The sequence below is a fragment of the Lethenteron reissneri genome, chromosome 2 (genome assembly GCF_015708825.2).
Source record: "Lethenteron reissneri isolate LAM-NWPU_2019-01 chromosome 2, ASM1570882v1, whole genome shotgun sequence".
NCBI lineage: Eukaryota > Metazoa > Chordata > Hyperoartia > Petromyzontiformes > Petromyzontidae > Lethenteron > Lethenteron reissneri.
Genome location: NC_083780.1, coordinates 6,955,148 through 6,977,649, shown reverse-complemented (window position 1 = coordinate 6,977,649; position 22,502 = coordinate 6,955,148). Strand labels below are relative to the sequence as shown.

General features: G+C 46.5%; 1 protein-coding gene across 1 annotated transcript in view; it reads right to left on the bottom strand.

Moving 5' to 3' along the window:
* LOC133342014 (low-density lipoprotein receptor-related protein 6-like) overlaps nucleotides 1-22,203 on the bottom strand; it is a 90,722-nt gene extending 68,519 nt beyond the window's left edge. The window contains exon 1 of the mRNA XM_061550884.1: nucleotides 21,953-22,203. Coding sequence (XP_061406868.1) covers nucleotides 21,953-22,046 — 94 coding nt within the window. The 5' untranslated portion in view covers nucleotides 22,047-22,203. The remainder of the gene's footprint in view (nucleotides 1-21,952) is intronic.
* Nucleotides 22,204-22,502: the final 299 nt, after the last annotated feature.

Genomic DNA, 22,502 nt, shown 5'->3' with positions numbered 1-22,502 from the left:
GAACGCCCTGTCGCCCATTGAACGCAGATTTGCCCTCGGTACGCTTGGGTGGGCGGATTTTGGTGGCTCAAAGTTGCTGGATAGGGGCACGCGGTTTGTGCGCGCGCGTGTGTTAGAGCAGTGGCGTTGCAGTTAGCGCTACGAACCCGGCAACACGACTTCGATTCCCGCTCACGGCCAACAACAATGTGACGATTATCTGAGCCGGTTCCTGAGACTCCCCGAGTACCTGATGTGATATACAAACATCGTCACTAGGGAGACAAAGGCGGTCGGGCATGATGCTGGCCACCGACCCCCTCATGTGCCGTGCCAGCCTTCATAGGTGCTCACTAACAGCATTCGCCCCTACGGTCTGTCAAGGCTACACAGGGGGGGATCTGCATCTTTGTTTGACAAATCACTTTGAATCTTAAGAATGTCATTGAAGCATCCCAAATACCAACGGTCACAATCGCTAGAAGTGGCGAACGGGCGGCAGATCTGCTTAGCACGGCACGCTGCGCTACGAACGTGGTGAACCACATTCAACGGGGCCTTCTCGTGTCAACACGAGGTGAACTCCTGCCCGCCGGGAGGAGCACTTTTTTTCTTCCCCCCCCCCCCCCCCCCCGATGTCAAAAGACTAAATGTACCCAGAGCTCGAAGAAACCATCAACCCATTACATTTGCCAACCCGGCAGGACAACGGGACATCGGCCCGGGTTCTAAAACCTAAAATCTTAGTAGTGCTGCCTCAGGGATTTGAAATTACCTACAAGCGAGCTTCTGTCACCGAGGTCACGCCCGTGGCTGTGGTTTTAGTTGAACGATTTCAAGGGATGTGAAGAAAAAAAGCTGCTAACTTGACGGGCACCGATTGATCGCCGGCATGAGAATGCCCCAAGTCACTTTTTGGCAAGCTCTCAATATTGGCAAGGGCATAGGCCCAAAGTGGCGGTAACGCGAGACGATGTTGTGATTCACAGTCAAGACCGGAAGGGTAGCGGCAAGCGTGTGCATACGCACGTGCCGAGTTACGATTTCCAAACCTTGTACTCGAACCCGTTCCAAGCCTCCCGCTTGGTCAACCGAGGCCTTTGATGGGCACGGCGGTGCGGTGAGTGAGCATCCGCAATGGGGAGACAAAGGAGGCCTGGGCGTAGTGTTGGGGACATGCCACCCCCTCGTGCATGGCGCCGACTTTAATAGGTTCTCGCCGACAGCACTTGCGCCGACAGTCTACGCGCAGACTAACAGGGGGACCCCTTCTTTTGTCTTCATATAATAATGGCAACACAACATCAGTTTGCGATTAAAAGTAACCGCAATTTAATAACGGTTAACAGTATACCTCCGCACTGGAGGCGACTTGGAGGTAAATAATAGTGCGTTCTTGTCGTCTCGGCATTCGATGAAATACTCAATAATTACGTATAATTATACGCGGTCACATATTCCGCCCGCTGCTTCCAACTTAAATGCTTCCCGATTCGGATTTTGCGACAAATGCACGCGGACAAATAATGCGGATGGGAACCGATACAAAATGCCAGCGCGATGCATTTGAAACACATGCGCGCGCGCATGCACGCACTGTGCCTGAAGATGGACACTTTGGACAAGTGCACGTCACCACCCCGCTTCGACAACGTGGATCGGAAACACGAACACCGACGATGCAAAGAAGCACACAACGAATCAGAAGCGCGAGAAGCACACTCCAGTGGAACGTACACATCGAGAGAAACAGAATCCTATTGAATTTCGATTTAAAGCTTTCGTGACAGCAGGGATTCATCTTCTTGGTTCTTTCGGTAAAGTCACGTAGAATGGAAATAATAAAATAATAAAAATAAAACATAATAAAATTATTCTCACGACGTTTCGGCCACAACGCAAACAGCCGTCGAGGAGACAGACCTGTTCTCCACCTGAGGACGGCTGCTTGCGTTGTGGCCGAAACGTCGTGAAAATTGTTAAATTTTTATTATTTGATTATTTCCATTCTACGTGACTTTACCGAAAGAACCAAGAAGAAGAATCCTATTGATCAACATACGCCAGGGATGGACGTCATATCTCCGGTTTATGAAAGTGGGCTTGGGCAGAACACATCGAGACTAACACTGGAATCAGAATCTTTATTTATACTGCAGGAGGAATCAGATGAGCTATGAAGCTCTTTGCCAGAAGCGACCTGGCCACACATACGATAGGTCAACGAAGTGGCAGCTCAGCATCATCACGTGGAAATGTGTAGCAGCCAAATAATCTAAACGCGTCGTGATGTTGATTCTAAATGTGGAGGGGAAAAACTGGAGGACCCGGAGAAAAATCCCAAAATAAAACCACAACTTCTTCTGGAAAACCTTTTCAAGTGGGTCTCTTTATAAATCCTTTATATTAAGTTCACTTGCTTGCTTGCGCGCTTACGACCGTGCAAATCTTTCGGTCGTTTTTTAACCCACTTCCCGTGATCCAATCGAGCTGACATTTTGCACACAGACCCGTTGTGCGTGACAATTTATTTGCGTCAAAAATTTTTTCCAAAATTTTCCACTTTTTGGAAAAAAAAATTTCATATTTAATTTAAAATACCAATGTGATAAAAATGAAACTCTTACTCAAGAAAAACAGAAGTGAATAATAAAATAAAACCGATGCCACGCATATAAAGGATTTATAGTGAAAAACTTTGTTTTTACGGGTTAATTTTTTTTATCTCGACACAATAGTGTCACACTTTCCCGCACTGCACTCCACTCGGGAGATGAGCGTTTGTCACATGGCATCCAAAGTGAGAGTTTAACTCTCAGAGCTGGAATTCAGCCAAATTATGGCCGGTGGTGGTGGTGGTGGTGTTTGGTAGGGGGGGAAACTAATTTAATAGGAGTTTTTTGTGCGTGCAATCATTTTTCTTCTTGGTTCTTTCGGTAAAGTCACGTAGAAGGGAAGTAATAAAATAATAAAAATAAAACATAATAAAACAATTCTCACGACGTTTCGGCCACAACGCAAGCTGCTTGCGTTGTGGCCCTGCAGTCACGAAAGCTTTAAATCGAAATTTTACGTGCAATCATTGTAAATCAGGCGGAGACCTTCAAACAACACTGCACACAGGAGGTCGAGGGGGGGGGATGAAAACCTCGAATCGAACGCAGGATCTCAGCGGTGCCGGACTCGACACTTTGACCTCCGAGGTGCCTCAGCCACCCCCCTATCGAAAATGTAAATAAATAACGAGTCAAATAAAAGCGTTGAAAAGACGAAATAAAAAGTAGAACTCTCTCATCCCTCCACCGCCTCCCAGGGACCCCCCCCCCTTTGTATAAACAGACATTGTCTTGATAATAGTTTTTTAACCCTTCTATCTGGCAACAAAACTGACACCTTTTTTACAAGGAGTCATGTTTGCATTGACCACAATACACAAGGTCGGACTGCAAACAAAAAACATAACTCTGATAAAGTATGCACTGTCCTTGAAGTTGATTGGTCCACACCCGAGACAGCTTTCCTTAGAGCCTAGTCTCACATGGGTTGGACCAGATGACGCCGAAAGGCGCACAACTCAAAGACAATGCACCATCAGAGTATGAGAGCTCGGGGTAAGCATTTACACCATTGGAACCTCATTTACCAGTAAAAAATATAATAGTTTTTTTTACCCTTCTATCTGGCAACAAAACTGACACCTTTTTTTACAAGGAGTCATGTTTGCATAGACCGCAATACCTGCAGTCATAATGCAAACAAAAAACACAACTCTGACATTGTCTTGGCCAAACACTTCCCTGATTAACGAACAGACGAAAACCGAAGCGCTTGGCTCCGGCAAACCCAACCACGGACGACGACACGTGCTTCTGCTCAGCAAAGGACACGCGTGCGGTTAGTGCCGCAACAGCGCCAGCGGGCAAGATACGATACCGTGACGATACCGTGACGATACCGTCACGATACCGTCACGATACCGTGACGATTCCGTGACGATACCCCCCCCCCGGCTTGCGCTTAACGGCGCCGCAGAAAACGCCACGATGCGATGCTCGTGGCCAACAAAAAAGTACGTGCGCGCCCCCCGCCCCCCCCCCCCCCCCCCGCGTGGCCGCCTCCCCTCTACAAGCGTCAGAGGTCGCAAACGGGTTTTGATTCCTTACCCATACCCGTACCCGGCCGCACCAGGGTCGCAAATGGGTAACCGTACCCGTACCCGGCCGGGTACGGGTACCCATTCCCTACCCGTACCCGGCTGGGTACGGGTACCCATTCCTTACCCGTACCCTACCTGAAATGAGTGACAAACGGTTACTCACCAGTGACTCACGGCCTACCCGTACCCGTACCCGGCCGCACCAGGGTGGCAAACGGGTACCCGTACCCGGCATGCGCAACAAATCAATGCCACGAAGAGAGGCACTCGTTTGCCTTGGGTTTGAAAAACATAATTAAGAGTTTGGCGTGGGCCCAGGAGAGTTTGCCCGTGGGCCCAGAGTAAGGTTTGGGTATGGTTCTCAATAATTACAATAATGTATAATGTCAATAAATACGTAGGGGTTTGACGAAACAAAGTAGTTGTACTTAACGTTGCCCGTGCTTAATTTGTGTTTTCGATGATTTACCGTCTAATAAAATCTGGCCATGTCTCGCACCCCCAGAAAGGGCATCTCGCACCCCCAGGTTAACAACTACGAGTGCAGGCTTAAAGACTAACGCTTAAGACTGGGACAGGGGGTCACCGGCCTGGGGCCTCAGGAAGCGCATGCAGCTCTTTAAAAGGACTGCTTCGTGACCGTCATCACGTGTGGAAGAGTACGCGTGAAGGTCCGGGGCTATGCCTGGGGTTCAGTTGACATGATGGATAGCACTGGTCTGAAGGTGAGCAATACTGCCAGGGTTAGGGGCTGCGGGCTGTCATTTTTTCGTGGCGAGTGTTGAAAATGAAAGTTTACTCGCGAGACGAAGAGAGATCCTCCTGCAGCTCCCCAGTCGGCGCGGCATAAGCAGCGGGAAACTTCGCCAGAAGATAAAAAGCGCGCGAGAGTCGCACATTCACACAGATCTCTCTCGTTGTCAACACGAGACGGAAATTGTGCATCTCCCATTACACTCGGCAACCTGGAAGCAACGATGGGACGCCGGCCCGGGTTTGAAATCAGAATCTCAGTCGAGCGCCGGTGGCTCACTGCTCCGATATCGCCCTCTCCGTTACTTCTGCTGCCCTATCCCACTACTGCGTGTTATTATACGGCGCGTATCATTATGGGTCAACGCACCCGCAAACAATAACCAAGGCAGGCCGCCGGATTCAAACCGCGAACGACCAACGCTGCCCAATTTAGGTGTGCAAGTTGGCTGGACAAGTGATTCTAGATTTGAAGCTTTCGTGACTGCAAGGATTCATACTCTTAGTTTTTTCGGTGAAGTCACGTAGGTAAAAAATGAAATAAAAATGTATAAAATAAAATACGAAAAAAATCACGACGTTTCGGAGGCAACACAAGTCTCTGTCATCAGGTGGGACCGTCACAGCCAGATTTCACTTGATGCAGCAAATCTGGCTGTGACGGTCCCACCTGATGACGGAGACTTGTGTTGCCTCCGAAACGTCGTGATTTTTATTATTTTATTTTATTAATTTAATTTTTTTACCTACGTGACTTTACCAAAAGAACTAAGAGTATGTACAAGTGATCTCTGTTGCATGTGCGAGCGGACAATTGTACTGTCGGCGTTTAGAAGCCAAATAATGAATTGCGTACATGCGAGTCAACATCTCAAGTGTGCACGGGTGGGAGTTTGCACACACGCAAGCGCACGGTTCAAGCGTTGCCGTTGCACACACGTGCACGTGCATTTTACGAATGGTGTTCGCACACTTCAAGTCGTAACCGTTACCGTGAGTTTAGCGCACACGTTACTTTTAGTGCCTTTCACACGCAAGCCTTTCTCAGAAACGCGCGCGTGTGCGTGCGTGCGTGTGTGCGAGACTCAAATTTGCTCGCGGGTGCAGCTGTTGTGGGTCATGCGGACAGGCTGGGTGAGAGGGGTGTGGGGAGGGCGAGAGAAATGTGCACTTTGTGAAACCATCACAAGCGTCCTCATTAGCCGAACTTAACCTCAACACCGCGGCCCAGCTTCCATTTTTGGATCAACTCTCCAGTTTAGAACGCTAAACCGTGTACCGCTTTAAGCGGCTAAAAACCGCGGGGCAATAGCATTTTTCTCTTTTAAAAGTCCTTCCCCAATACTTCGCCAGACTTGAAAATCCGCGGACGAATCCGACAAAGCACGCAAACCGCAACAGCGAGCCGCGAGCGTCAGTCCCGCACGATGTTTACGTTGGGCATCTGCTAGTCGGCTTCTGCCCGCGGCGCGTGTTTGTTTGCGTGCGCCTATTAACTCCACAACAGCGGGCTTCTGCCGCTCATCCGTCAGTGCGGAAGGGAGGAGGAGGTGGTGGTGGTGGAGGGAAGGAGAGCATGTTCACTGCAGCAGCCATGACAAGCGAGCCATAACAAACAAAAACAGAGCTATAAACCACGAGCAGCAGCAGCAGCCCGCCGCACACTCCATCACATCCGCCCCCAGCGCAAACAGCAACAGGCGCGAGTTTATTAAAGGAGCGAGCCTCCTCGCGAAAAGCCAAAGCAAATGAATCCTCTAATTCGTCGGGCAGATCGCGAACGATAACAGCGTCTGGGTTTCGATTTAAAGCTTTCGTGACTGCAGGGATTCATCTTCTTGGTTCTTTCGGTAAAGTCACGTAGAAAGAAATTAATAAAATAATAAAAATAAAACATAATAAAACAATATAAATACGTAGAAAGAAATTAATAAAATAATAAAAATAAAACATAATAAAATATATATTATATTACTTTATTATTTATATTATATTCTTTTATTCTGTTTTATTTTGATTATTTTATTAATTTCTTTCTACGTGCCTTTACCGAAAGAACCAAGAAGAAGCGTCTGGGTTGTTGACTGGCCGACTTGAGCGGCGATTCCCACGGCGAGAAACTAGCCCGACCCATCTCCCGCGACCACCTCCGATTAACACGGCTGGCTACGCGGGGTGCGACAAGAGGTTTAATGTGGGTACGTGCACGAGCACTGGGGAAACTTTGGATTTGCCGACCCAGCAATGGCCTCCTAGCGCTGGCCCAGGAGCGAACACTCGAGGGGCACCGGGAAGCTGTCCCAGCGCTGCTCTGTGGCAGAGGTCGCAAACGGGTTTTGATTCCTTACCCGTACCCGGCTGCACCAGGGTCACAAATGGGTACCCGTACCCGGCCAGGCACGGGTAGCCGTTCCCTACCCATACCCTACCCGAAATGAGTGACAAACGGTGACTCACCATTGACTCACGGCCTACCCGTACCCGTACCCGGCCGCACCAGGGTCGCAAACGGCTACCCGTACCCGTACCCGGCCGGGTAGCCGGGTATCGGGTAGGGTATCGGGTACCCGATTGCGACCTCTGCTCTGTGGCGCTTGGCCCCGGCTCCCGCTTCGTTCCTGCCATCCCCCCCTACCCCCACATCTCCCCGCTAGTGGGTAGGGGGAGCCGGGGGGGAGGGTTAAGACAGCGGCCTTGAAAAAGTTGGTGTTCGTCAACAATGAATGCGGTAAGTCCATGGTTAGTTAAAGACTTTTTCAGCCCCGAGGATTTAAAACACGGTCGTCACTTCTCCGCGAGTGGCCCCCAAACCTGGGTGGGGCAGGGAGCCAAATCTCCCCTCCCTCCCCACTTCTCTAAGCCCTACCGCGCCGACCTCAAGATTTTGTTCACGGAACTTCTGACCCCCCCCCCCCCCATCTCCGCGCCTTCTTGTTCTGTGATCGATGCTCGTTACCGGGCTCGAGTTGAGTTGACATAAAAACTGTAAAAAAAAAAAAGAATACACCAACACGTCTGGCAAGCTGAAATGAACGTGAGCGGCACGTATCTCATTTAATCGCCAACCAGTTCGGGTCGACAAGTAGAGAAGCGGGCTCTAAAGTTTTTCGGGGAATCTGAAAATCAACTGTTAGGGTTTTGCTGTGGGAACGTGGACTCTTTAATTATTTTTCGATTTAAAGCTTTCGTGACTGCAGGGATTCATCTTCTTGGTTCTTTTGGTAAAGTCACGTAGAAGGGAAATAATAAAATAATAAAAATAAAACATAATAAAATAATTCTCACGACGTTTCGGCCACAACGCAAGCAGCCGTCTTCAGGTGAAGACCAGGTCTGTCGTGAGAGTTATTTTATTATGTTTTAATTTTATTATTTTATTATTTCTCTTTAATTATTTTTGCCGTTGCGATGGCATCCGCGTACGTCATCGGAACGGAATCGGAAGAAAGCCTAAAATAAAACTTCTTAATAACGTTAAGGCCACGCGGGAGGGCGTGCGGCAGTTTGGTGCTAGCTGTCGTAGAGTGCGGCGGTCACGTCACCTTGGTTCGCCGCGCCGAGCGCAACGCCTTTCAAATCGACAGCGCGACTATGCCTCTTCGAAATCAAACGAACGCTGAACCAGTCGCGCGTTCACGCGATTCGGCGGTGAACGTGAGACCCGCGCCCTGCAACTTGCAGTCATCTCCAAATAGGAAACGGTTAAAAGCTTGGCCTGGCATAAGCTCCTTGTCCTTCCCGCTGGCCGTGGAAACGAGGCATAAGCCACAACGGCCGAGATCCCAAGTTTCCCACCGCCTTGCGCAATTCCCACTCGGCCACAGCTTTTGTGGGTGGGGGGGGGGGGGACACACACCAACGATGACAAAAGGAGGGAACAAGATGCCTGTGAGCACATCCACCGAGGATGCAGGGGCATGCTCTTTGGTTCTTTCGGTAAAGTCACGTAGGTAGAAAATTCAAATAAATCACGACGTTTCGGGCGCAACACAAGCGTCCGTCAACAGGTGGGACGCCTGTTTTGTGCCCGAAACGTCGTGATTTATTTTTATTTTATTTCTACCCACGTGACTTTACCGAAAGAACCAAAGAGTATGGATTCCTGCAGTCACGAAAGCTTCAAATCGAGATCGATGCAGGGGCATTGAAATATAGTTGATGTAAGGCACTGCGTGGATTGTTGCGTTGCGAGGACAGTGAGGGACGGAGACAACTCGGTTTGGCCTTAATCCAGCAGTTAATAGATCGTGGCTGATGGTTATTAAAACATGCAATATTGTGGATGTTAGAAACTGGAATATAAGCCGTGTTCCAGATCACTTTTCAAATGCAATAATTAAGCAGTGACGATTGTTAAAATATTCCACAATGGCCCATTGTCTTCAATGTTTATCCATCTATCCTTGCAAGTGAGACGTCGTCTGCCCGACAACCTTTTTAAATCCTTTATATTAAGTTCGCGTGCTTGCGTGCGTGCTTGCTTGCTTAGGACCGTGCAAATCTTTCGGTCGTTTTTTAACCCACTTTCGGTGATCCAATCGAGCTGACATTTTCCACACAGACTCGTTGTGCGTGACAATTAATGTTCGTGAAATTTTACACTTTTTATGACAAAAATATTATATTTAATTACCAATTGCTTAATGGTGCAATGCAATCATCTGACCCATAGGTGGCAGCCATCTCAAGCCAGAGGACGAGAGGACTCTAGCCGCCACGCATATAAAGGATTTAGAGTGAAAAACTTTGTTTTTACGGGTTATACTTATATTGGAGAGAACATTGCCCCGTTACATTATGACGAAATGCGTGAGCATCGTGAAATAACCAGAGAATCGAGTTCTGATATCTCGTAAACCGATGTTTCAATCTCACCTTGTCGATAAGCAAGAGGAAAAAATAAAACCCACAATTGTTTCGAACTTGGGGTGCGCACCTTCCTTCGAACAATGCTCAGCGCATTCAGTTTCTACTTTAAGAAACGTCGCTCACTCCCCTCCGCTAAGCCCGCTTGCCATCGGCTGGCTGGCTGCTCTTCTCACAGACAATGGAACTACTCGATTCCATATTCTTGGTTCTTTCGGTAAAGTCACGTAGAAGGGATGTAATAAAGTAATAAAAATATAAAACATTATTATTTTATATTCTTAGGTTTTTTCAGTAAAGTCACGTAGATAAAAAATCTAAATTAATAAAAGTAAAATAAAAATAAAATAAAAATCACGACGTTTCGGAGGCAACACAAGCTTCCGTCTTCAGGTGGAACCGTCACAGCACGATTGCTGTATCAAGTGAGACAGTTCCTACTGAAGACGGAAGCTTGTGTTGCCTCCTAAACGTCGTGATTTTTATTTTATTTTTATTTTACTTTATTAATTTAGATTTTTTACCTACGTGACTTTACTGAAAAAACCTAAGAATACGAATACTTGCAGTCACGAAAGCTTCAAATCTAGAATTATTATTTTATTATTTCCCTTCTACGTGACTTTACCGAAAGAACCAAGAATATGAATCCCTGCAGTCACGAAAGCTTTAAATCAAAATTGTACTCAATTCCAGTCGCAAACTCAAAACCTCCCATCAATTACGTTTTTTGACAGTTTGGGGGGGCCGGGGGAGGGAGGTAGGGATGGTGGGGACCCCTTGCCCCCCTTTCAGCAAAGGATCATGGGGCGCCGAGTTAAATTGAAAACGCAGGGCACCACGGCGCAGTCGCCGATCATCTACTAAACTATTCGTCTCTTTTGAGGAGGCCTTAACTTAAGTAGGTGGTGGAAATGTCCATTGGCAAATGATGCGTTTGAGAAATCTTAAAAACACGCAGCACCGTGACCAACGTTGCAGTCATTGCACATTAGGCCTTGTTCCGACGTCTGCCCGACGGGCACGCTTGGCGACATCAAAATACACCGCAGGCTCTTAACCCCCGTGTCAAAACCGACGAGAGAGTCGAGGAGCAGGAGTGAGAACGAGACGGTCTGCACTCACCCCGTTCGTTGCGTCAATCGCTCTTTGAGCCTGGCTGCGGAGTCATTTTCAAACGTGTAATTTCACTCTTGAGAATGATGTCAAAGGGGTTATATTTAAGTACCTTTTAAGTGGATGGACGTAATCCGGGAATATCCCACAACGGTGGTGGGCCAATTTTTTTTATTTGGATTTGGTGAGCCCTTTCAGAGTCAGATGGATGACATTGGCTGATGCCGTGGTTAGCACACTGCCCTGTGATTCCAGCGCCTGGGTTCGATACCCAATCACGGATAATATAAAAGGTAACAAACCTACGTTGAGCACCCCCCCCCCTAAATTTGAGTCAATTCGGCTTTAAATGAGTACCATGTGATGAGTGCAAACAACAGGGGCGGCCACGATGGCGTGATGCGAATGTTACCTTTCTCGCCTGGCTTGCAGGAGGTCGGGGGTTTGATCCCGATCCCAACCCTGAGGCCTGCATATCTGGAGTTTGCGTGTCTCTCCCCCCAATGTTTGCTTGGAATCTTTCTCCGGGTCGTCCGTTGTTTTCCCCTCCACATTTAGAAATATGCAGTGAGATTATTTAGACTATTTGGCTGCTATAAATGTCCATGTGATAAGCCACCTCCGTTGAGCTATCATTGTTGATAGCCAGTTCGCTTCTGGAACACATTCGTGCGGAGGGAGCTGGTAGGAACGTTGGGTTGCTCGGTCAATGGCCTGCAGGGTCAACAGCGGCGTGGTGTATTCCGCAAATATGCCCGACTGTGAGGGCGGGCACAAGCCGGCGTGAGTAGGTTAAACGTTGAGTTTTATAAGGGCACCACGGGGTGGCCAGCCCCTCCCCACCCAGCCCCACCCCCCACCCAGCCCCACCCTCCCCACCCAGGCCCTCCCCACCAAGCCCCTCCCCACCCTCCCCTCTCCACCCAGCCCCTCCCCACCCAGCCCCTCCCCACCCTCCCCTCTCCACCCAGCCTGACCCCTCCCATGTTTGGATGCACGACAGACGGACACAATAATCACCTGTGGGCTGGTGGAACCAGGTGGTTCCTACCAGTGCAAGCCAATAGCTCAGTGGGCTTTCCCTAGTAAAATCAAATTGTTTAGTTTAATTTGTATACTTATTGAGTGGTTTGCTTACCTTACCTATATTTTGCACTCCCGCCGTGTTTTTGTATTGTTTGTTGACGTAACGGTCTGACCCCGTGCTCCCGCTGGACATCTGTGAAAAATAGCTTCATAGCTCATCGGATTTCTCCTCTAGCATCGAAAATATTCTCATTCTGAACAGTACTGGGGCGAACAAAGGGTGTGCAAATAGCGCAACGCCGTCCACATCACCCTCTCGTGCGCCTGGTCAACTTGAACAAGTTCTCCCTAACAATACTTAGCTCAAACAGTTGATGAATTGAAAGATGGGGGGGGTGGAAGGTGGCGATGTTTGTCTTTGTATTGCTGCGTCTGCATAACCCGTACAAAAAAATGCACCAACTCCACGCCCAGGACATGTACACCGCCGCCGCCGCCACCACCACCTCCGGCTCAGCTTCCCATTACATACGACACATACTTTTACCCAAATACCGTGACGCCATGCAGGCTAAACAAAACGAAAAAAATAACACGGGGGGGGGGAGCGGAGGGGGTGGAGTGGGGGAAAGCATACCTCTCTACCGCCACGCTTTCCGCGCGCGTGCAAAAAAAACTACCGCGTGTGGCTTTAAAAAGTTGCGCGAATTTGCCGGCAAGATTAAGACGTGGCCACGGACGCTAAAAGCGACAGCTGGCCTGGCAAGTACACCGAGTGTGGCTTTGTTTTCTATAGGCCAGCTCTGCGGGATCAAAAGTAATTGCGCCAACACTGTGTTACTGTTCTAACGGGAATGGAAATTCTCGTGGCTACGTACTCCGAGCAAAACTTGAAATGCCTCTTCACCTGTTGGTGGACAAGCGTCAGCGTTTGAGATTTTCCTACCAAGGATAAGCATCGCTGATCGGCCGATAAGTCGATATGGATTTAACGAGGTCATTGCGAAAACCGAGATTTGACCTTTCCTATCGTGGTTTTTGTATCGTTTGCTGTTGCAAAATTCTCACCCGCCCCCACTGGCCACCTGTGAAAGAGCTTTATAGCTCATCGGATTCCTCCTCCAGTAGAAATAAATATTCCTATTCTGAACGTGCATGCGTACACGTGCAAAGAATGCGAGTGCCGCCCCTAAAGGCCTGTTTTCATCCGGCTTGTTTTCTGACATCAAGGCATGCTCAATCAGTCGTTCCTGCAGCACTAGTGTGCCGGAGATGTTCAAGGGGGTTATTGCAAGGCATACAATTAGTTTTTTTATTACATAACAAACTAAAAAATCCCAATTGCACCACGTTGGGCTTTCATAATCTCATAAAATATTTGGGGTTTTTTTAATCAAAGAAAGCCTCATTGGCCGAGTATCGACACTCCTCGTGACAGTTGTCCGGTTCTCTCAAAGAGAGTGACCTGGAAACCAATCGGCTGCGTGCTAAGAAGTTTCGTTGTATTCAACACGAGCGCATTGATCTTACTTGGAGAATGCGCCATTGTCTACAGCAAGGGGTGGGGGTGAACCCAAAGCCTCCGCGACTTCGTTGAATGTCCCCGTGGCCACGAGGCCAAACATTTTAGAAACCCTAACCAAACTACATGTATCCGTTACCGAGAGCATCTTCGCCACACTAATGTCGGGCACTATCGGTGAATGTGTTCGATCTGGCGACACCGCGGATTTTGGCTTCGCTTGTAAAAGTTAAGTCATTAAATCCTTTATATTAAGTTCACTCGCTTGCTTGCTTGCGCGCTTACGACCGTGCAAATCTTTCGGTCGTTTTTTAACCCACTTCCCGTGATCCAATAGAGCTGACATTTTGCACACAGACTCGTTGTGCGTGGCAATGTATTTTCGTGAAATTTTTTTCCAAAATGTTACACTCTTTAGGATTTTTTTTTATATTTAATTACCAATTGCTTAATGGTGGCAGGCAATCATCTGACCCATAGGTGGCAGCCATCTCAAGCCAGAGGACGAGAGGACTCTAGCCGCCCGTTTCAAAGACCAATGTGGGCTGGGTTGTGGCCCATTGAACACGCATATAAAGGATTTATAGTGAAAAACTTTGTTTTTACGGGTTAATTTTTTTTTCACGTTAAGTTATTTTTCACGTTATTAGTGGATAACGCTACGGTCCGTGCTCGTGTGTTGCGCGCCAGAGGCATGCGGACGATTCTATTCGGCACTCAGTAAGGAAAAGGTTCCCCGCCAGCCACGGTCTATATTCCGACGAACAGATGTGTACAAGTTAAGGCCAGCAAGTCAAATCCTTTGGGGGTCCTCACTTCATGATATAACGATGCTGCTGCTGCTCCACAAATACAAGTTTTGTTGACGTCAACAATCATTGCCACATGGATTCAGAAGTCAAGTAAAAGCATCTCCCTGTTCGAAAAAAACAAAACTATTTACAACTCTTTTTGTTTTACTGGGTAAGGACCACTGAGCCCTGTAGCTCACTTTTAGAAGCGACCTGGCCACAAATGATAGCTCAACTAAGTGGCTTATCACGTGTAGATTTATAGCAGCAGCCAAATACTCTCTGAAATGATGTTTCTAAATGTGGAGGGGTAAACCGGATGACCCAGAGAAAAATCCACACGACAACGGGGAGAAAACATGCAAACTCCAAATATAGAGCAGCAGGCGTCAGGGTCGGGTACGAACCCACGACCTCCTGTATACCAGGCGAGGTAGTTAACATCTCCTTGCCACCGTGATGATGATGAGAGAGACACGCAAACTCCAAATATACAGCAGCAGGCGTCAGGGTCGGGATCGAACCCAGACCTCCTGTACACCAGGCGAGGTAGTTAATATCTCCTAGCCACCGTGATGATGATGAGAGAGAGACACGCAAACTACAAATATACAGCAGCAGGCGTCAGGGTCGGGATCGAACCCATGACCTCCTGTACACCAGGCGAGGTAGTTAATATCTCCTAGCCACCGTGATGATGATGAGAGAGAGACACGCAAACTACAAATATACAGCAGCAGGCATCAGAGTCGGGATCGAACCCATGACCTCCTGTACACCAGGCGAGGTAGTTAACATCTCCTAGCCACCGTGATGATGATGAGAGAGAGAGAGACGCAAACTACAAATATACAGCAGCAGGCGTCAGGGTCGGGATCGAACCCACGACCTCCTGTATACCAGGCGAGGCAAAGGAACATCTCGAGAATTGGCGGCGCCAAATCAGGAAGTACATGCGAAGTGACATTGTCTGAACTATCCAGTTTCTCGAACTGCATTTGACAATTTGAGAAGTGTAATGGAAACCGTGCGAAGCCACAAAAGATTACTGTCCAGAAAGTAACGTACGGTTGGAAATCGGTATGTTATTGGATTTTAAAAAGTTAATTATCATTCACTGTCTGGGGAGATGATACAATATATCCTATGAAAAATGGAATTGTGTTCCAATGAAGTTGGCATGATCATGATGAAAGTTGGCAAGAGCTCTAAAATCGTGTGCGATATTACATTTTCAATACATCCCTGACTTAATACAAAAACAATAGGTATATGCAGTATACTTAACACCGGCAAAGCCCAAATCAACACAGTAACATAATTAAAATTATCAGGTTGAAAGCATGCAATTGACTTAATGAAAGTTAATTCACCAAAACTTTTTGTTCACAGTTTGTTCATCTATATATGCTGCTATAAAACCGTGTCGTACATCATCAGCGGGGGCAGATTGGAGTTGCGGCAGCTGGCGTGCCAAGCTGTGAAACATGGTGTCCCCGATCTTCGCACGCAGGCCTTTCGCGAACAATATCGTGTATATTCACTCCGAAACACCGGTGTGATGAAAATAGCAAGTAGTACTAATCGCATATCTGCATTTCCCATAAATATGCTAAAATTCCTCTTGATATGCAAATTATTTTGTCAAGGCGCTCTTTGCCTCTCCATCCCAGCTTAAATAGACGCTCCAAGCCTGGGGTGTGTCATTCAGACTGTCTTCTCGACAGACCTGTTCTTCACCTGAGGACGGCTGCTTGCGTTGTGGCCGAAACGTCGTGAGAATTATTTTATTATGTTTTATTATTTTATTATTTCCATTCTACGTGACTTTACCGAAAGACCCAAGAAGATGCATGTTTACGTTACAAGCCTTACTAATTGACCGTGTCAGGTGGTGGCGGGTTTAACGGCGCATTTATATTTACACAATCTAACCCAAAATAAGTATAACCCGTAAAAACTAAGTTTTTCACTATAAATCCTTTATATGAGTGGCGGCTAGAGTCCTCTCGTCCTCTGGCTTGAGATGGCTGCCACCTATGGGTCAGATGATTGTCTGCCAGTATTAAGCAATTGGTAATTAAATATTTAATTTTTTTCCCTAAACAGTGTAAAATTTTGGGAAAATTTTTTCACAAACATTAATTGTCTCGGACAACGAGCCTGTGTGCAAAATGTCAGCTCGATTGGATCACGGGAAGTGGGTTAAAAAACGACCGAAAGATTTGCACGGTCGTAAGCGCGCAAGCAAGCAAGTGAACTTAATATAAAGGATTTTAAAAAACCCTCTATTACAGTGCGCCGGGTTAGATTCCTGGCCACAACGTAACGTCAGAGGCGAGTGTTGGGTCGCCCACCTTTTTCCCCAAAACCCACTTGAGTAGCGCAAATTGCCACCAAACGACTCCCATGAAAATTCACCGAGTCCGGAAGGCTTTCATTCAGCTGTGGATTGAAAAAATGGTCTGTATATTTACTATATTTATATCATTATATGAACAACATTATCTCCAAATGTCAACCGGCTCAAAATGTCATCTTACCAGAAAAGCAATACAACTTTTCCAACCAAAAGTCTCCAGCCAAATATCTGCTTTAAAAAAAAAGGCAAAAAAAAACATTTTCTGTTATGGAGCGCATTAAATAACCGTAATGGAAAAGAATTTTCAGTATATCCAGCGAGCCATGGTTTTCCCATTAAAATATTTGCTGTATAGTCTATGTCCTATGTACACTGTGGCACAGTGGGGGTTCATGACAGCGCCACGATCTCAACAAACCTTGGGTTCGATTTCCAGCCGCACACATCGGTGACTAGGAATACGAGTACAACGTCGCGTATCCGACCGTCGTATATCCAACCCGATAACATGAAACTAACCAACATCAAAAGACAAGGGAATTGGCCTTCCTACAGTACCATAGGAACGTGGAATACGCGAATTCACCGCTGGGTTTTGGACCACCGAGGGAGCGGAGCACCGCGAAACCTCTCGTTCGCGAACGTGGATGCAATTATTTAACGGAGTAAAAACATTACGCCTTCACTTCAACTTAACGCACATTGCAATGTCAATTTTGGGGGGTGGGGGTGCGTGCGTTTGCAAAATGCTGAACACAAGCACTGACCCAAAACGGATATAGAGGTGGGGGGTGGGTGGGTTTTTAGTTTTAAAAAAACACAGCTGGCACACAAAAAAGAGGGGGCCCAAACGGAATGCGATGGAAATGGGCGCCGATTAAACTTCGAGGGACTGTGCGAGAACTGGTGTAAACGTGTAAGCTCCAAATACCTTTGACTGCTGTCGTCATTAACACTGCCACACAAGCGAGGGGAAAGTGCTACAAAAGCATACACGAGAGCTTCGCGACAGAACGAATGGTGGGTCGGTCCATCTTCAGTGCGGAATATTAGTCTTCCCGTAAACTTTACATGCAGCTTAGAGATTTGACGGTGTTTGTTAATGATGATGATTAAGGGATGCGTCTAAGATGGTCCGTCTGTTATAAAAGTGAACTTTGGTTCACTCACAAATGAACGCGGTAACGAGTACAGAAATTTGACACGAAGGCTTTCACGACCAATATTATTCATAATAAAGGTTTTTGGGTCAGATCGCGTAAGTATAAAGGTGCCGTTAACCCATGCCAGAATTCTGGCAAAATCACCCGCTGATGCTGGATGTAATTGCCAGCCAAAAGTCGTACTACTCAAATTATAAATGTTGTAGATTTACTCTCCAACACACCGGTGGGCTGAAGTAGTAACTAATTGGCCACGTTCTGTTTACGTGACAGCCCTAACTAGTTGGCTGTGTCGGGTGGTGGCGGGTTTTAACGACACATTTATATATTTACGCGATCTAACCCAATAAAACCTCTATTATGGATGACAAAAGCAGGATTGTTGTATTTAACAAATGCCGTTTTCTTCACAAACGCTTGCAATGAATCAAATAGTGCAATTGTTCGCATATTTGTTCATATATTTACGGTGAATAACCAGTTCAAAATGTCAGCTGTTTTGTTTTCACTATCAGCCAGTGATTACAACAACACAACTGGTTGTGACATGAATGGTTGTGATGATGATGATGATACGAACACCCCGTCCAACACTGGTACATATGCGCTATGAGGCGGCATAGTGGCAATATGTTAACTACCTCGCCTGGTGTGCAGGAGGTCGTGGGTTAGATCCCGACCCTGACGCCTGCTGTATATTTTGAGTTTGCATCTCTCATCATCATCATCATGGTGGCTAGGAGATGTTAACTACCTCAGCCGACATTCAGGAGGTCGTGGGTTCGATCCCGACCCTGACGCCTGCTGCTGTATATTTTCAGTTTGAATCCCCGTGGTCAGTTTTTTCCTCCACATTTACAAACGGCATCACGCATTTAGAGCATTTGGCTGCTACACATTTCTGCGTGAACAGCCACTTCGTTGAGCCATCAGTCGCGATGGCCATGTTGCTTCTGGAAGAAAAAAAAAAGAGTTTGAGAGCTCAGCGGGGCCTTACCTGGTAAAATAAAACAAATCAGTGCAACTGACAAGACTTTTGGGGGCAGCGGTCGCGTTATGGCAGAATGTGTGTCAGGAGAGGCGACAAATCCTCCGTGTGCTCCATTTAGCAGGGCGATGGAACGATAAAACAGATTCAGGCGTACTGGGGAATGATGCTTTTCTCCCTCCCTTATACTCACCCGCCTCCCAAGTCTATGCACTGCGCTATGACAAACGCACTTGCAGTTGTGAAAAGGAATGTTAAAAAAATTATATTACACTTACCACTCGTGACATTAACACAATGAAGTGACTGTTGCCTGGATAACGAGTTTTTTTGTTCACCGGCCGTGATATAACTGCAACGTTTATTGCGGCACAAACCCCTCTCTCTCTCTATCCGTTCATAAGTACTCGATGAGCTAACAAAAGGGTCACACTCGCATTCATTTCTTTGTTCATGTCTGCACGTACGACACTAAGCTAAAAAACAACAGTGCTTCTGTGTTTGAGAGAAGTGTGAAAATATGGTAACATCGCTTCTCAAATCCAACATTTAAAAGGAACCGCACTTGTAGCCGCGCACAAACACAGATCCAAACTCTCTTACCTGCTTCGAATAATGATCATCAGCCTAAGGGCTGACACTGCGGTCTATAATATTTTGTTACAAGCCACTGTCAAACAATGCCGGGTGTATACACGTTGGGTTTCCAGAGCCCACCTGCATGGTTAGTCTGGTACCATTCGTGGGGCTGCCTCCTCAACATCAGGCACGAACACAACTGGGATTTGTGTGGTGCCTAAATTAAACTGCGGTTCAAGACGGAGAAACACACTCAAGTGGAAGGACATCCATCATTGGACATCGCGTGAGCAAAATAATATCATTATCACGCGCGTTGTGCCAGTTACAAAGTGCATAATAGCCGATTTACTTTAGAAAATAAAATTAACCGACCAAAAACATCCTGATGCGAGTGTGGGGGACAATTTAACCCCATCACAAACATCGATATATTTTTAAATCCTTTATATTAAGTTGGCTTGCTTGCTTAGGACCGTGCAAATCTTTCGGTCGTTTTTTAACCCACTTCCCGTGATCTAATCGAGCTGACATTTTCCACACAGACTCGTTGTGCGTGACAATTAATGCTCGTGAAATTTTTTTTCCAAAATTTTACACTTTTTAGGACAAAAATATTAGATTTAATTACCAATTGCTTAATGGTGCAATGCAATCATCTGACCCATAGGTGGCAGCCATCTCAAGCCAAAGGACGAGAGGACTCTAGCCGCCACGCACATAAAGGATTTATAGTGAAAAACTTTGTTTTTACGGGTTATACTTATAACCCATGCAGAAGTTTTGTAAAGCAGCCTACGATGGTTTATAGTCGTCATGATAATCGACATTTTGCAAAGGCGCATTTCATCCGCAGATGCCACTTCGCGACCGCCATGTATGGGAAATTCGAAAATAAACCACAGAAACTGGCACAGGTCAGAAATTAGGCGAAATTAACGGTGTCAGATCTTCACGACAGAACTTTAAACATCTCTCTAACGGTTTAACAACACGAAGTTATCTTTCGCGACCAATATCATCTATAATAGGTTTTTTTGGGGTTAGATCGCGTAAATATAAATGTGTCGTTAAACCCGCCACCACCTGATACAGCCATTAAGTAAAACAGCCTGATGAAGCTAGTTGTAACTACAGGCGAAACGTCGGACTCCGATTGTAAATGTTGTGGGATTTACTCTCCAACACATCGGTGTGCTGTACTAGTATACTACACTATACACTACACTACACACTACTATACACTACACTATACACTACACTGTACACTACATTATACACTACATTATACACTACACTACTATACACTACACTACTATACACTACACTACTATACACTACACTACTATACACTACACTACTATACACTACACTACATTATACACTACACTATACACTACACTACACACTAGTGCTGTACTAGTAACGAATTGGCTACGTTCTGTTTACGTGACAAACCTCACTAATTGGCTGTGGTCGGGTGGTGGTGGGTTTAACGACACATTTATATTTTTACACGATCTAAACCCAAAAACAAATGTACTATGGATCTCTCTAACAATTCCTATTATCTTGTTTATTATTGCTGCTGCTGCAGTAAGCTGAACGCAATCACTCATCTTTTTCCTTTTAAACAAATTGAAATCTTTAAACTTGCAAAACACAGCCGTCCTCGTTACGTTTTAAAGATCCCTGACACAAACAACAACACTTTTGTTCCTTGAACAACCGAGAACAATCTGCGATTTGATTCAAGTTTTGAAGCCACGTTACCATCACCCAGCAAGCCCCGTGGCTGTTACCACCACAGCCAATATTCACACCGAGATACATAAAACATCAGTCAATAAAGAACGTGTCATTTATCTTAACCCTGATCGATAAATTCCTCGCGATTGTCACAACCGTTAAAGTAACACGAGTGTGCGTCATTAATGCGAAAGGGCAAAAGCATAAAGATTACATGCAAGTATTACGTAATTATCATTATCCGAGAAGTGCACTTGCAATTATAGGATGGTATAATATATTGATCATATATGATCAATTTTACATAGTCTATACAACTCACTAATAATAGTTATATTACTGTATAAAAAATATAACTATATTATTATATAACTAGCATATTAATACAGGCAATATTATAGTAATAAATACTATCAATCGCATTGTAATTGTAATACAGTATTAAAATCATTACATTCTATTGCATTAAAAGAAATAGCAATGTAACTGTCCAGTCAATAATATCCACCCATATTTATACAGCAATTACCTTCTAATAACCATTATTATTTGTTGATTTAAAGCTTTCGTGACTGCAGGGATTCATATTCTTGGTTCTTTCGGTAAAGTCACGTAGAAGGGAAACAATAAAATAAGAAAAATATAAAACAATAAAAATTAGTGATAATTTTTTGTGATAATTTTTTTTATTTCCCTTCTACGTGACTTTACCGAAATAACCCAGACTATGAATCATTATTATATTACATTATAAAACCTGACATTCGTGAATCACAATCATCATCTTCACTGCATAAAGCACAGATTTATTATTCATTATTATTATTGCTGCATTAAGCAAGCAAGCACGGGCCTACCAAAACACGGGCTCGAGCCCCCCGTTCTTGCCTAGCGCCTCTTACCGGCCGAGAGCGACAGGAGGCCGGCCCAGCAGCACACCGCGAGCGGCAGCCTCCTCGGCGTCAGCCTCGGCCACGGTTCGCCCACCGCACTCATCGCCTCAGCGTAGACTCCCTCACCGCTCGCGGGTTCGCGAGGCCACCATGCTCACGGTAGAACCAAACGCAGAGGCCCACGGCTGTCGCTTCGCAATTTATATTGAACTGGGTGGGGGGCGGTGGTTTTTGAGGAGGAAAAAGTTTGTGAGTCGCGCTTGCTCCGCTCGTTGAGCTTGGCACCCCCCACAGCGTCACTCTGCCCCCCCGCCCCTACACCGCCCCCCCACCCCTACACCGCCCCCACCTTACACCGCCCCCACCCCTACACCACCCACACACCGCCCCCCCACCCCTACACCGCCCCCCCCACCCCTACACCACCCCCCCCCCACCCACATCACCGCCCCCACCCACACACCGCCCCCCCACCCCTACACCGCCCCCCCCACCCCTACACCGCCCCCCCCACCCCTACACCGCCCCCCACCTTACACCGCCCCCACCCCTACACCAC